The 15,082-nt window shown below is 52.8% G+C and overlaps 7 protein-coding genes across 7 annotated transcripts; 2 read left to right on the plus strand and 5 right to left on the minus strand.

The window, feature by feature from the left end:
- Window positions 1-304: 304 nt before the first annotated feature.
- On the minus strand, window positions 305-2,087 carry SCP_0509350 (hypothetical protein; the record flags this gene model as incomplete). Its single annotated transcript, XM_027758990.1, has 6 exons — window positions 305-376; window positions 443-1,009; window positions 1,064-1,190; window positions 1,249-1,664; window positions 1,714-1,876; window positions 1,936-2,087. The coding sequence occupies 6 exons, from the start codon at window positions 2,085-2,087 to the stop codon at window positions 305-307; spliced, it is 1,497 nt and encodes a 498-aa protein (XP_027614791.1).
- Window positions 2,088-4,141: 2,054 nt separating this feature from the next.
- SCP_0509360 (hypothetical protein) lies at window positions 4,142-4,770 on the minus strand (the record flags this gene model as incomplete). The annotated part of the gene is made up of 2 exons (XM_027758991.1): window positions 4,142-4,213; window positions 4,273-4,770. The coding sequence occupies 2 exons, from the start codon at window positions 4,768-4,770 to the stop codon at window positions 4,142-4,144; spliced, it is 570 nt and encodes a 189-aa protein (XP_027614792.1).
- A 2,507-nt stretch (window positions 4,771-7,277) lies between these two features.
- On the minus strand, window positions 7,278-8,399 carry SCP_0509370 (predicted protein; the record flags this gene model as incomplete). The annotated part of the gene is made up of 5 exons (XM_027758992.1): window positions 7,278-7,445; window positions 7,493-7,718; window positions 7,768-7,932; window positions 7,986-8,091; window positions 8,144-8,399. 5 exons carry the CDS (start codon window positions 8,397-8,399, stop codon window positions 7,278-7,280), a joined length of 921 nt encoding a protein of 306 aa, XP_027614793.1.
- A 1,543-nt stretch (window positions 8,400-9,942) lies between these two features.
- On the plus strand, window positions 9,943-10,576 carry SCP_0509380 (Mitochondrial intermembrane space cysteine motif-containing protein; the record flags this gene model as incomplete). The annotated part of the gene is made up of 4 exons (XM_027758993.1): window positions 9,943-9,948; window positions 10,006-10,366; window positions 10,426-10,493; window positions 10,550-10,576. 4 exons carry the CDS (start codon window positions 9,943-9,945, stop codon window positions 10,574-10,576), a joined length of 462 nt encoding a protein of 153 aa, XP_027614794.1.
- A 693-nt stretch (window positions 10,577-11,269) lies between these two features.
- SCP_0509390 (Translocation protein) lies at window positions 11,270-12,190 on the plus strand (the record flags this gene model as incomplete). The annotated part of the gene is made up of 3 exons (XM_027758994.1): window positions 11,270-11,393; window positions 11,455-11,933; window positions 11,996-12,190. 3 exons carry the CDS (start codon window positions 11,270-11,272, stop codon window positions 12,188-12,190), a joined length of 798 nt encoding a protein of 265 aa, XP_027614795.1.
- Window positions 12,191-12,278: 88 nt separating this feature from the next.
- Window positions 12,279-13,708, minus strand: SCP_0509400 (hypothetical protein; the record flags this gene model as incomplete). The annotated part of the gene is made up of 6 exons (XM_027758995.1): window positions 12,279-12,467; window positions 12,550-12,755; window positions 12,813-12,904; window positions 12,955-13,437; window positions 13,494-13,610; window positions 13,659-13,708. 6 exons carry the CDS (start codon window positions 13,706-13,708, stop codon window positions 12,279-12,281), a joined length of 1,137 nt encoding a protein of 378 aa, XP_027614796.1.
- An 821-nt stretch (window positions 13,709-14,529) lies between these two features.
- SCP_0509410 (hypothetical protein) lies at window positions 14,530-14,820 on the minus strand (the record flags this gene model as incomplete). The annotated part of the gene is made up of 1 exon (XM_027758996.1): window positions 14,530-14,820. The coding sequence occupies one exon, from the start codon at window positions 14,818-14,820 to the stop codon at window positions 14,530-14,532; it is 291 nt and encodes a 96-aa protein (XP_027614797.1).
- Window positions 14,821-15,082: the final 262 nt, after the last annotated feature.

Consider the following 15,082-nt stretch of genomic DNA (forward strand, 5'->3'; position numbering starts at 1 on the left):
GCAGCGTGACTTCCGGCGCCAGCGTCTATTCACCTCGTGAAATCCTTCACCCTGGGAGAAATTAAGTTCAAACGGAACCTCTATTGAAGGGCATGCCAGGGTAGGGAATTCATGCGCATAGAGTACATTTGTGTTTCTTTAAGCGTGGTGACTGTACAACAGTGGGAAAACATAAATGACGCCTTCATAACCATGTAAACGAATGTCAAGCCGAAGTCCCTCAAGGATTTGCACAATATCAAGAGAATGTAGACTCCAAATTCGACTCTTGTGGTCGAATCTGAGGGAGGACCTTCTGATCTTGTCAGACGAGGCGTATGGGCACCCGGCCTCGCACTGCGTCCTGCCCGAACGCGACAGACACGTCCAAGAAATACTGCACAGAGCGAAGTCCTAGTCAGGGCTCATTCGGAACACGCAAATACAGAGGCAGAAAACTCACCTTTATGCTCAAACCAGTCCACTTAAAGGCTGGCAACATGTGCTTGTCGAGCTGTATCTTGCCCTTATACAGACCATCGGGAAGCGCATTGTGCGCACTCAACGACGGATGCCGCTGGTGGGGCTCCACACGCATGCGAGGGCGTTTCGGGAAGCCTACACTGACGTCCGTCTGCAATGTACGTGTTTCGGACAACCACTCCCCCGGCAAGCGTGGGAGCGGCTTGTCTGGCGGTGGTGGCACGCCGAGTCGTTTCGGGCCTGGCGGCGTACGCATGAGAATGGGCGGTGCGCTCTTCACGGCTCGCTTGAACAGCCTCCGTGGAGGTGCTGGAGAAGGCAGGTCCGGCTCACCGCTTGAGCGAGATGTACGGGACGTCGGTGAAAGGGAAAGAGATGAGGCAACCGGCGGTCCGTCTATGGTGATCTGACGCACGAGCGAAACGGCGACGGTCGCGTCTGCAATGATCTCGTGGGCGAGCGTGGTTGACCGAGGGGTGGTGGTAAACACAACAAAGTAAGGAATGGTGCCCGATCGCGAGAAAGATGGAGGGTCCGGAAGAGCGACCTAAGACAAATGAACATGAATACAAAGTGTCCGAAATTTCGTAACGTTACGCACAGCACACGTGAAAGGGATAGGGCGGTCTGAATCCAGTGGTTTTTCCAACCATGATTCTCTTTCCAACTCAAGTCCATCTAAGGACTGAAAGTCTGTATCTGGCTCAAATAAAATAGGTGCCTCTAGTCTGTAGTGGGGCATCAGAATGAGCTGAACACCAAGTATAATTGGTATCGTGAGCTCACGAGATATGGTCGTTCTCTTTCATAGGCTCCCAGGTCGCGACGATCTTGTACGCTACCTCAGCACGTTCCACGTAGGCTCTACTATGAGTCCCAGTCTGGCCCATTACCACAGAGGAGAACGTAGGCGGCAGTTCCTCTCCTGCTCGTGTCGAATGTGGGAGATCGAACGAGAAGGGAAAATGCTTCAAATTCAACCTTATGTCCGTCTGGCTAGGCCGACGCTCCCTCCGCGGTCGGACGCTGGAAGCGAAGGCTTCCCGAAGCGACGAAGAGGACCGCTGATTATCCATCGCAGTAACGGGTGCAACCACAGACGAGAGAAAAAATACATGTCGGTGAGCACTCGTACGGTGCACGTCCACACTGTGATCCCCCACTTTCATGTGCGGTGACAGGAAGACGAACGCGCCTTCAATCTAAGATCTAACGTCAATCGAGAGTTGACAGTATATGAATGGAACTGACAGATATTGTCAACCGACCACGGGTGGCAGCGCCCACATCCAGGACAACTGTGCCCTCCACCTTGCTGTTCTCGCTGAACACAGGCAGATACCGGCTAGACTCCTGGCCTTGCTTGACGACCTTTGTGTAAGGACTCCGCACATGAATCTCTATCTGACCTCGACTGAGATTGGAACATGAAGAACGGTTCAGTATTCAGTATCTCTGCAAGCTATCGCTCACCGGAAAACAGAGGTGTGGACATAAGGGTGGTCCTCATGCAACGATGGTACCCTTTCTTTGACCGGCGTGTAACTAGAGGGTGCAGCATCGCTCCTTTTTCTTGTCCTCGTTAAAGGAAGGTCAAGGCCAAGACGAGGTCGACGAGGGAGCATACTCAGAAAGATTAAATACGCTCAGAAGAGACGAAAGAGCCATGCAAAGGCCAATAGGCCATGGCGCATTGCGTACACGGAAGGAGCTTATAAGATATTTGCAGCAAGCGCGGAGGTATTTGCCCAATCATTGCGAATGGCACCGTTCTTTCCAGAACCTGTCTCTAGCAGTGGTACTGAGCAACTTCGACGGTCCGGATAAGCGTTAGACCGCGCGCCTCATGATAGCACACTCGCATCACACCCGGAGGAGTTCTGTCCAACTTGACATAGAATTGTAACAGATGACAGGGACTACTATGTACAAAGTCGTATTTACCGCTCCAAAACGACAGCAGCACTGTGTGGCTCGTCCAGAGACCGGTCTGGCAAACGGAGACATCGGCCGTGCGCTTTGACGGTGAGTGTTGAGAGAAAAGTCCACGGACCAACACGGGACTTGCCTGAATTGGTTCCTGATACGCGATTCGCCAAACGCTTCGGCGCAAACTGCGATTGGCTAGCAAGGCCGAATCTGCGATCGTGGAATCGAAAGATTTCCGTATTCTCGAGTTGGTACACAACCGGCGAAACACTATTCGCACGGCGTTGAAGGAAGCTAGTACTGGCTGACATTCGAAACGCACGTCGTCTGAAAGCGTCAAAGTCAATGGGAAAGGCCCATCTACATAGACTCACCGGCTACAACGCATTTGACAAAGAACACCAAAAGCGATCCAAGAAGAGTGCAATGTCACCTAGGTGACCCGATGTTGCCGTCAGGACAGGGTATCATATCACAAGAACACGTACGACATCAGCACCGACTTACTCACAGTCTCCGATAGAAACCATCCAACATTCTGCAAGGTACAGTCGAACTTGCGCGTTCGCCCTTGACATTGTCTTTCAGAGAATCTTGACAAGCACACACCCATACCAGGCAGCGCAGCGGCGAAACCCGTGCTTCCTCAATGTTCCGGCGGAAGTACGGAGAAGTATCTTGCCCCTGCTTCCTATGTGGCGTAGACCATTTCTCAGGTGGTTGAAAAGACGAGGGAGGGCTTGCCGGTCATGAGAAGGGTAGAGATGCACGGACGAGTGAAAAGACCAATGACATCGACTAAACAGGAAGTATTTATCAGCTATGCCGCTGATAAGCTCGCAAAGTACAGTGGGATGAAGTTACCGGACTTCGGAAATTAAGACACCTCTGTACGGGTCGCACGCTGACGCCTGCCATCTAGGCGACAGGTTATTGTCCGTAGCGTAGCGTACCATTGGCCAAGGGTAGCATGATCATGTTACGATATAGTTGGGTCAATGCCATCAGCGTTGGTACAGCGAACAATAACAGGGCAGACTCACGAAGAAGTTCTCCCTAAGGTATTGCGCGGTTACTCCAGCGGTGATCGTATATCCTTACGTTGTATAAGCTTCTCTTCAAATGGTAGATCCCCCAGAATCGTAAGAACAACTACAGGTTCTCAGGAGCTGTTGAAAACACAAAGTCACAGGATAAGGTATCCAAACAACGAACGCACTGCTATACTTCGCCAATGGGGTGAGACCAATGTTGCACATAGGAAATTCCTATGGCCTGTCTGAGACGAGCATGGAGTTATGTGGATTGATAGTTCTCGATGTCTGGCCTTCTAACACGACCAAGCCAAACTGGACCAGCGGATTAGAACTTCGGGATCAATGTACGGTCGAACGAATAAAAGACGCCGCAGGGATTTAGCGACAGCCTTGCAACAGAGTGTAATGCTAACTCACACGAAGGGAGCGCTGTGACAGTGAGCGATCTTCTCCCACGTGGGAGTATACGGCGTACTTCTTAGTATCGCGATGGTTCTAAGGAAGAAGGTAAAATGTGAGCGTGCAGCACACTGAAAAGTCCAACTTCCCAAGCTGTTCACAACGTTCTCCCTGGATGTCTCCGAAATACCAAAAGCACGCCAGTCGCTAACGATCATGCTTGTCAATATGACATCACAGGAATTCGGGAGGAAATGTAGTATAATAGGCTGCAAGGTAATACAAACGTAGTGGACCAATCGTATGCAACGCAATTAGAACGGTAGTCTGGTGTAATTTGTGTGGCGCGGTACACTTATAGGGCTCGGCCTCTTCCTGCGGTATGTCTGCAACACAGGGATGAACCTGAGTGTAATTCAGAGGTCACAATGAAGATAACACGTACCGTCTTAAAACGTTCTATGCGCTTCGCCATACCCTTCATGAGCATCTTGCGCTTCTCCTCTCTCTGCTCGCGGGTCCTTTCCCACTTGTGCCCCTTGAACATCCTCCTCTTACCCGCATATAGCTTGTTCCCAACATCCTGGCCAGGTACCTCCTTCTGCTTCAACTTGCCTTCCCATTCCAGCTCGTACTTCCAAAATTCCGAGCGAGCCAACACCTCTGGCTTAGCCACCTTCACCTCCTTAGCCTCTATTACTTCATCTACTCCGAACTTGAGTCCAGGAGGGAGAAGGTTCAGCGTGTTGCTCGCACGGGCCTTCTTGATGAGTTCCGCTTGTCGACGCAGCGAATATTTCGGTGGTGCCCACCGTCCGGTGTCAGGATTCTTGTGCGGCAAGAAGGGATTCCGTATTTTTAGAGAACTGTTCGCCGTGAGTGCGTCAATTTTTGGGAGGGCGGAAAGCTCGCGAATGCGGAACCGCTTGATAGCCTGCAACATGGAGGTGAAAGCGCAGATATCACGAATATTTACCGTGGCTTCAAGGTCAGATGTGTGTTAGTGATGAATTACGTAATTTCTAACCCACTTGTCTGCACCCGCACTCAGCAGGAGTTTGCCTCCTTCCTCGTCCCAATCCTCGGAAGCCGGGCGAACCCAAGACCAATCCTCTATCATATATCTACCTCGCCGTTGTCAACAACAGATAGCACCTGTTATACGGTCTTTTTTTACTATCGATTGTGCTGATGCTCTCAGGCGACATTCCGCACCCCGAGATCGTGTGGCGGCAGTTGCTCGCTAGCTTTACCATGTCAGACGACTCTGCGGTGGGCAATCTGTAGGCCTACATATTTTTGTGTGCGTTTGGAGAACTGTACTCTACTTATCGGATACAGGATTACGAACAAGATCAGTGGGGTAGAGAGAAGCTACATACGCACACGAGTGTTTCACCGTGACCTTCTTCTCGCTCTGGAAGTACTTGCTCAGTGCGATTCACAGTCGCGTTGCACGGGCACGTCCAGAGAGAGAAGAAAGTGAAAGCGAAGTGATAAATGGCCAGAAGGAACAAGAAGGCCAGACGAGGATGCAAAGCAAGGGAAGGAACAAATTGGGGAGGGGGTCAAGAAATATTGAATGCAAGAAGGCAGACAAGAACAGTGGAAAAAGACCTGCGCGTAAAAGGCGAGTGTGTTCAGTAGATCTGAGACCTGAATTTTTGTCAGCACTCAGATCGAGGATCGAATTGTGCACGAGAGATTCCATCAACATCTCAGAGTGCAACGATCCCAAGCCCCTGCGTGCCGAATCACAGAGAGAAGCGTCGAGCGGTTATCCAAGTGGCTATGTCAGGCCGACGAGGAAAAGAACGCTGAAGATGCTTCTCCCCAGAGGTAAGCCAAGCCGCATGCGATGCGCACACGGAAAGACACCGATAGACACGGCGCATGCCCCGTAGGAGCACCGACGCACGTCCTCGTATGTCCCGCTCAAGGCTGTTCTGGCAGGGGGGAGGGTGCTGCAGCCTTCAATGTGAGACCTACTCTTGTGGGCGAGTGAGGATGGGAGGTGTGTATGGGGGTTGATCGTTAGCCCGTGAAGTGGGTTCTCATTTTTGTACGTGAGTGGCGGAGTGGCTGACGATTGTCAGTGCTAGCCTCGTGTCTAGCCTACCCTTCCCGTCAGCCTCTGCCGCGTCCCGTCCACATCACGTGTGGCTCAAACGTACTGGCATCACCGTGTCACTGTCGGAATATCCCGCGAGAACCATGGCGGACTACGCGCACATTACGACGTTCGAACCTATCGTCTTCCCTTGACATTCAGGGAGAATCAAGTCATTATCACTCGGAGTAACCGCTCCCGCAAATGAACCTGCTGCGACTAGACCACGATTCATCACAAGAGTATGGGCAATTGCATCTCAATGATCCCTCCCCAAGAGACATACACGGTATACATGACTGTAAATACAACACTTGTCCGAAGCCAACCAAAGATTCACCGCTACCCATGCAGCTATCCATACACATGCTTGACCTATTCAGGTGAGGTTTGTTCTTCCCATATCGTTTGAAACATTGTTTCATCTTTGTGTGCCATGCTACGGGAATTAAGGCCGACAGCGTCGTGAGCAACAATTTTCGGCTTCTCTGTGACGGTGTACTATCCGTCGTACCAAGAGAACGTAGCTGCACGTGTTTAACAGTGCACTATTACGCTTTCTTCTCCTGCGATGTTACCACAGTCCAGGCCAGCGAGCCCACAGACGCAATTACCAGAGCTGGTACCCTGTAGAGGCTGAAGCTGCGGAATAATTTAATCGTGCTCAAGACCGAGGGAATGTACTCTGGGTTTACACCCCAGGACCCACCGAACCTGAACCAGTGGTCGGCACAGGAGTGCCACTGGCCTGCTTTTATACGAGGGCCGCACGACGCGTCATGATAGCATTGTTCCTTCGTTGGAGATGTCGAGATTGACCTCGATTTAGTCAACCGTCCAGATGATACGCTGAGTAGGTCAACGTGAAACGCCTAAAACATGTCATGGAGATAGGCAATAACATTGAAGCATCCAGAAAGCAGAGCATACAACGATAAACGTTGAGCGATGACCGTGGACGCGCCCTGAATGTGCCTCGGTCGCGCGGTGTCACGGAAGCATGTGACGTTGTAACGTCGCGATAAACCGACGACACGTGCATCAATTTTACTGAAGGCAGCGGGGAGCGTAGAAATTAGCGTATCGTGACTGAGTTGGAACAAATATGATCAAGCACACACGAAGAACATGACACGTAGTTCTGACTGAGATCAGAACAGGGTGAAATCGCCGTGGTCCTGCACCGGTGGTTGTGGGAACAAAGTTCGACATCAGCAACTAATTTCCTTGCCGTTGAAGGCAGATGAGGGTTCGGTTTCAAAGACAGAACAGAAATTCACCGCAGGCCTTGGGAGCTGGGTCATTGGAATTAAATATCAAGATTAGTAAAGTCAGATAGGCTAGTGCGGAGGTTCATATTGCGAGTCAACGCCCTCGTATACACGATCCCGAACTACCCAAGGTCCGTTGAACCACAGCCGCTTTTGGAGCGCTAGGTACTCTACGACAGGCTTCGGTTCGTTCTGCTGATGCAACAAGGTGCCCCTCTTGGAGTAGACCTCGAGACTCTGCGCTACATCAGCAACCGCAGAATATGAAGGTACGCACAACTGACCTGTAGCGTATCGAACTTCACGAGTGCCTGAACCAGTAACCTGCTGCCCTCAACCCCCCGGTCCATGTTCCCTACTACCGCACGGATGCTTAGTACGCGGGATGGCGAGCGTTCGCCGATGAGTTTCCATTCATACACACGCGAGAGATCTTGGGCACGCGCAAGCTTCAGATAGTGTACTTGCTCTTCTCCCGCCGTCAGGTGCTTGATCGTTTTCTCGTCACGGCTGTCAGTGCTATCAGAAATGACGGTAAGAGACGGACGCAATATCGGACCTCGCGACGGCTTCGTTCAGCCGCTTGTAGGTGTCGAGCGCGATCTTCCGGAACGGTGCGAGCCAGGTGGAGTCAGAGGTCGATTGCGCCCGGAAAACTTCCGGTGACCAAATGTTCTTGATATGCAATCCGGGAAACCCGTCATCCTTGGCTATCCTGTACATGCTGTGACATAATACTTAAAGGCCAGCAAACGGACCGGGGCTGAGCGGGCATACGTGATGATATTGATGAACGCATTCCTCTGGGTCCTAAGAATGGCGGAGATATGGTCCCGCCACGTGGCATCCTTTTTGTACGACTTGTAGCTCGGGATGTGCAAGTCTTAAGCTTGTCGATTCAGGCGAGACTGACGACATAGTGGGTGCGGGCTTACCCATCGTTTCGACAGGAACCAACGACGGGTCGTAGCGCATGGTGCCACGCGAATATTGCAACAGCTCCATGAACTCCAGTGATTTCTCCTTCGGATCTTTTGAGTCCTCTCGTGGTTTACTGTCGGGTTTCGAGATGGAAGCGTATGAGCGACGGAGACCGATCACGCATTGCGGCGGACATGGACAATGTCTATGCTCGCTAATTCGCGAGACACGGGTGGCAAGGTTAAGACATTGTCGTGGAAGCCGGGACATAGCGTCGATGTCGTGCGCGACGGAGACAATTTTTGAGGTTATACCCAGAAAATAAAGGCTTAACATTTGCAGATAAATATGTGCAAACATCAGGAAAAGTCAACTTTTATTTCCTAAGGAGATCCCTTCTCTTGTACCTAAAGCTAGATCAGTTCTCTACTCAGCCTGCCATGACTAGAGGTGAGTTTTGAGAGAAGGTCATAGCTCCGTACCATTGAGTGACTTCCGACCATGGTACACACAAATTTGTCTTCACATCATAAGATATAAATGTCTCTTTCTGCTATACATCTTCCAGTGTAATAGTGCCCAGTCTATTGAAATAGTCTTATGATAACTCTAGATGGCGGGGTCTTGAGTCCGAGTCGCTCAGCGTCCGCCGCAGCGTGCGCCCGCGCACCGTGCAACTTCTAAGTTTCCACCATGAGCATACATGCTTCGGTGAATATAAAAAGGGATTATTTTCGACCCATCCACCACCGCCCCCAAACACTGCACACACTGCTAGCACACGCGCTAACAGATCCTCGTGCATACACAGCACCTGCCCCTCACGGAAGCAGTGTAAATACTCGACAAGCTTGTTGTCCACACCATCAATTCATCGCACGCTAATGCGCTGCTCACAGAATCCGATGTCGCGATGCGCCGCGATGTAAATGCACCGACGTGCTCACCTCGTACACACGATGCGTCGCGCGCGCGGCGTGCTTTGGTATACTCGGCCGGTTCATACTAAGCCAGTGGCGCAGTCCGCGGGTGATGGACTGACGTGTGCCATACGTGGGTCGCAGGTGGCAGGCCCATCAAGTATCAGCTGGAGCAAGACATGGTACCTCAAAAAGCGCACCTCTACGTGTGATGCAACGGCTCACATTCGAAGTGACTGTGTCGACCTGCCAGCAGGGATGCTGATGGACTTGCCATTCCCACGTAGGAGTCTGACGATGCATTAATACAGGTGTTCCTCCAGGGCTGGGAGTTGCAGGGGTGTTCTCGGGGAGGGACCATACCATATTATATCTGTGCCTTCAATGTTTCAACACTGAGAGGAACACGTGTGCATAACAGATTCGCACCAGTGTCCAACGTACATGAGTTCAAAATGTGATAACCAAGCGAAAACGTAGATATATGTATGATGTACCTCCATTTCATGTAAAAAATTGACTGCATGGTGAATTGGTTGGTAGTTCTGTTTTTTTTTCTCCGCTACAAAAATTGAGACAGTTCAGCAGAGTCCTCAGGTCATTAAACTTGAATTTTCCCCAACCTTGTCGTCAGGAGTGGAACAATGCCTTTCTAATGGTGGAAATTTATTTCAACATTAGTCCTCGCTCGAATCCTACCGGCAGGGTAGTATGGAGGAGTGAAGGAATATTTACCGAGTGAGAGTTCCAACCTACTCGCCCAAAAGCGGTAACAAGGACATAGCCGAGGTTTCCCGGCCGAACGCACGTGCCTCTTCCAGAAATTGCGCGTCGACGGCATCTTGCACTTCGTCTGCAACCACCACCATCTCTTAAGCACCCACTTAATTATCATGCCTGTATGTCTTTTTCTTGAATTCAATTGCCACAGAGTAACTCACAATTCTTGTCCACAGCGTCAGTCCCGCTCTCGCCCCGCTGCTCGACCTGCTGCTCCTCGGCCTGCAGCTCCAGCGCAGACCCGCAGTGCTTCTACCGCCGCCGCTCCTTACGCCGGTTCTGCAGCCCCGCATGCGCACCATGCTCCGCCTGTTCCTCCTCAGGCACAGACGCAGTCACGAGAGCCCGGTATGCTCGCGCAGATGGCCGCCACCGCTGGCTCAGTAGCGGTCGGCTCGACCGTTGGCCATGGTATTTCGCACATGCTTTTCGGCGGCTCTTCCTCCGCTCCTGCGCCCGTCGAGGCACAGGCACCTCCCGTTCAGCAGCAGCAGTCCTACCAATCCCAGGGTATTAGTTGCGATGTTCAGGCCAAGGGTGAGTATTTGACCTGATCTCGCGGTCAACCTATGGCTGATTAATCGTCTGGTGATTAGAATTTACGAAGTGCCTTGAGAAGGCTGACCTGCCTTCTTGCACTTGGTATCTCGAGCAGTTGAAGGCTGTGAGTAGCTTGTGCCTGTCTTCGTAACGTCGCTTGTTAAAATGCTGCATCTCCAGTGCCAGGCTGCCGCGGCGCCATACTGAATCATACCGTAGACTGTAGAGTCGATGAGATGATTACTTGGGTGTCTGCTTGCTGTGAACTCTGCGCTACGCAGTCTATCCAGCTCGTTCGCTCACAATATACTTACGTGATCTTTTGTTCGAAATCTCGCCGGAGATTCTGAGTGAATAATCTCATCGTCCCACTGGTTGAGGGTGTGAATCCTGGACTATCGTGCATGATAATAGATGGACTTCCTGCAAGGCTGTGAGTAGACGCAGCCTAACAGCGAACGTTCATGCCGGGGCAAGAAAGCAGGCACTGTCGATCTCAGGATGCTGCTCGATCCTCGCCTCTTTTGCTATTTCTCTCCGTCTGTACTTGGTCTGTGCACTACCGGAATATACGCGCAGTGAAGATCGACGATACTCTGCCGATAAGCGTACATGTAATGTGTTTCTTCTATGGCATCGTCTCAATGAGTCTTCCCGATTTGGGCGAAAATCCTTGGTGCTGACGTAATGCACGCTGTCACGTTTCTGTGCACTGGGATTGTTGCCAGCTGCAGTCAGCCAGCTCAACGTTTTCTTTTCTTTCCGTCGACGTGCTGTCCTTTCCTCACGACCATCACCAAGGCTCTCTCCCCGCACTCGTTGAAGTGCGGCTTTCCTTTGCTGTTGCTCTGCTGAACGCTTCTCTGACTCGGCGCAGCTGTCTCGGTAGGCCCCGCTAATATGGAGCAGCAGGCTAGAGCTCCCCAGGATATCCGGAATGTTGTCGACTTTCTACGCAGTAGCAAGGCTGGGATGAAGGTGCGAGTGGGCGTGCTGAATGGGAAGCGCTTAGACTATTTCAAAGGTGCGCGCGAAATCCTTCGGAGCGTGTCATCCGCTGTACTCACCTGCCGCCCGTCACGCAGGCAAAGCCGCGATTAAAGCCCTCATGTCACCCGCATACGCCAAGCTGAAAAACGTGCCCCATGTTGCGTCCGAAGAGGACGCTCAGTCGCTGCTCCTCTCCATCATCCCCCTTGCCTTCTTCCTCCGCGTCGAGCGTGGCGCGCCCTCTGGCTCCTCCTCTTCCCCGAAGCACCTCCAAATCACGCAAATGCAGGTGTTCGCGCCGGGCGACTACTATGCATGGTTCTACGAAGGTTCACAGTGGACGACGTACCTCGGCGGCGTCGCGATGGTCGCGATCATGCTTGCGGGCGTCATGTTTCCACTTTGGCCGCCCATCATGCGTCTCGGCGTGTGGTACATTAGCATGGGAGTCTTGGGCCTCATCGGCCTCTTCTTCGCGATCGCGATCGTCCGCCTCATATTCTACATCATCACCGTCATCGTCGCCAGCCCCGGGATTTGGATATTCCCAAAGCTATTCGCGGACGTCGGCTTCGTATGTCCCTTTCTCTCATTCCCCCCTGCTGGGATCGCCGGCTGACATGTGTGCATGTGTAGGTCGATTCGTTCATACCCCTTTGGGAGTGGGACATCCCAAGGAAGAAGAGCAAGAAGAAACACGCGGAGAAGAGCGCGAAGGGGAAGGGCAAGGCGGTCGAGAACGGGGCGTACATCGAGGAGGTCCCGGACTCAGGCAGCTCGCGCCCAGAAAGCAGGAATGCCCGCGTGGAGGAGGTTCCAGACGATTCGTGATGCCCACACTCATATATATCTTACGCTGTATCTATGTTCTATTCCCCTCCGATCCTGGATACATTTTCATCTGGGTTAACGATCGCGCTCATTGTGATTGTGGGCTGTCCGAAGGGGCATTGGTGCCATTACCACCGATTTGTCTCTCGATGGAGGTGCGCTCAAGACGTCGCAACGCCACTCGTGCCGCCATAGTGCCCTCACGCATCTTGATACGGTTCGCCTGGTCCAAGCTCTCCTTGAACAGCTCGCGCGACTGCTCGTGCTCGCCTCGCATCTAACACCGGCGGGAGAACGTGGGTGATCAGTTATGAGCGCACACAGCCTGAGCAGGCGAGAAACAGAAACAAGGCGCTGACCTCCAAGAGAGAGCCGATATTGAACATGACGGCAGCGAGCGCCTGCTCGCACGTCGCCAGCTCCTCAGCGCCGCCGCGCGCCTCCGCCTTTGTGCGCTCGATCGTGCCTCGCGCCTGTCGCGCCCACAGCTCAGCGCGCCTCCGGTTGTCTGGGGTCGGCGCTTCGCGGATGGTCAGCTCGGCAAGGTTGTTCATCAGCTGGGCACCTGCCATTGCAGACTTTCAGCGCGCAGATGGTTAGAAGAAGCTCGTGTCCAGCAAACCTCGGCATTTTTCTTCGGTCGTGGAGGTTTTATTTGAGCCCGACGGCGGTACGAGCAGGTTGATGGCTTGCAAGTATAGCGGGACGGCGTACCTGCAGAATCAACTCAAATATGACATTGAGGGTGATACGTCCGGACTCACTCTACCTTGCCACGTCGCGCGTAGAAGTTGCCCAGCGCCTCGAGCGGCGCGCCCAAAGTGGTCTTACTCACCCACGGCGGCATTTCTAGCTCTGCCAGCATGAGGGGGACATCCGCGGGCTCCTCTCCGCCCACGTCTGCCCCACGCTCCGGCTGCGCCTCCTTCAGGATTTTCATCAGCTCGCTCACAGCCCAGCTGAGCCACTGCTCCTCGTCCTCGAGCGGGAGTTGGTATGTCTCCGCCATCTCGCCGAGCTTCGACGCGATGGCGACCGCGCGCATGCGCTCGGGACCAGAGAGGGGCACGCCCTGTTTGCGCAAGCGGGTGAATTGCTCGATCGCGTCGACGTACGCGTCCCAGGCGGGCTGCGGGCGCTCGTGCGCTTCTAGCACCTCTGCAAGCGAGATAGCGATCCCGGACAGCTTGAGGTACGGGGACGTGCCGAAGTGCGAGAGCGAGAGCGTCTGGGCGGTGTCCCAGGCGCTGTGTCGTATTAGTCGTGTAGGAGATGTGAATAATAGAATGAAAGGGACGCGTACCGTTGGAAGAACTTCTCGCTCAGGGAGAGGTTATCCTGACGTTTCGCCTTGACACCCGCTCGCAGGTCCGCACGCACCTCCTCAGGCCACATGGTGAATGCCGAGTAAAACTCGTACCTGCGCCCCGTGAATTATGTTCGCCTGAGAGGAAAAGTAAGAGCATACAGGCCATAAGCGGTCGACACGACCCCCAGGGCAATCAGTGTGCCGAACATTGTCGATATCCGTGAGTCTGAACGAAGCCACGACCTCGAAGAAACGCCTCGAGTAGTTCTCCCGAAGAGTCCCGACAAATATGGCGGCGCAGGCCGACATGCTAGCTGTCGAAGGCTCCTTTTTGACAGTACTCTTAATGTTGAAGACATCATGGAAGTCGCCCAGCTCTGCCAGTCGAAATTCGACCGCTCCACTTCAGCGAGGGGTTAAGCAACAGTGTTACTGACCTTGAAATGAGCTAATTCCGTCTAACTAAGACCAGAGAATATAATCGTGTGCCCCAAATATTCCACTAGTATCCAAGCTACCCGAGAGATAGAGCTGTGTGCGGTCGAGACGGCGAGTAAACGCGTGACCCCGTAACATGGCACTCTAGCCGTCACAAGTTTGTGACGACATCTCCCAGCGTTTCTCCCGTCGCATATAATCAATGGGGCCTTGTGGCACTTGAAGCTTGAGGTTGCAAGCCGAAGCTTGTCTCCAGATGAGATGAAGAATTTTTTTCATATATGCTTCTGTCTCCTGCAGTCGACCTGGGCCGTGTTACCTCGCCCCTGCGTCTCCGAATATCCTTAGCCTGGAAGCTGCGCTATTCAAGTTGAGATGATAGCTGTCCAATTCACAGAACATACCAATATTAATGCCGTCTGCGCGCTATATCTAGGAAGGGCCTTCCGGGCCCGGGGCATTACTACTGCAACACTACTTCGTGTCGGCGCCATGAATGCATGACATTGAATGGAGGCCGCCCTCATTCTTGATGGCTGTTTCTCAACCACTAGTGCAGTGATCATGATCCATGCGGTATGGCGGAGGTGATTCAAGGATCTTTCCTGCCCGCGCTCGCGTCAAACTCCAGCCCCAGAGCGCGCATGAATCCCTGCTCCTCCTCCAGCCCCGCCATTGCAAGTTCGTTCAGCTCGTCCGGCTGGGTACTGAAGGATGTTCCGACCGCGAAGCTCGTTTTCTGGCTCAACTGGAGCCTACCAACCAGCCTTCGAACCTTGTAGAGGTACGGAATTAGTGGACTGAAAGTACCAGTCAAGAAGTCATAATCTGCGCTCGAAGTGATTATGACTTCCTGACTGCCGCGCGCGTTTGGTGAGCGCATCCATCCAGATCCATCCAGATTGTGAGTTCGCAGATGCAGCCCTCCATCAGGAACTTACTATCGTTGATCCGGATATGCCAAAATTTGGCACTTCTGGTCCCGCCGCGCAACGCCTGGTGCGATAGTCTCCGGCACCCCATATGATGTTGGGATGGCACGTAGAATACTACAGGTGGGTTTTCTGGATTTTTCGAGCTATGTTGAACATCGTAGACAGATGCTGTGTGGCACCAGCCAACTACAGTCCTGTGATTGAGAATTT

The sequence above is a fragment of the Sparassis crispa genome, assembly GCF_003851025.1.
Source record: "Sparassis crispa DNA, contig_000004F, whole genome shotgun sequence".
In the NCBI taxonomy this organism is placed as follows: domain Eukaryota; kingdom Fungi; phylum Basidiomycota; class Agaricomycetes; order Polyporales; family Sparassidaceae; genus Sparassis; species Sparassis crispa.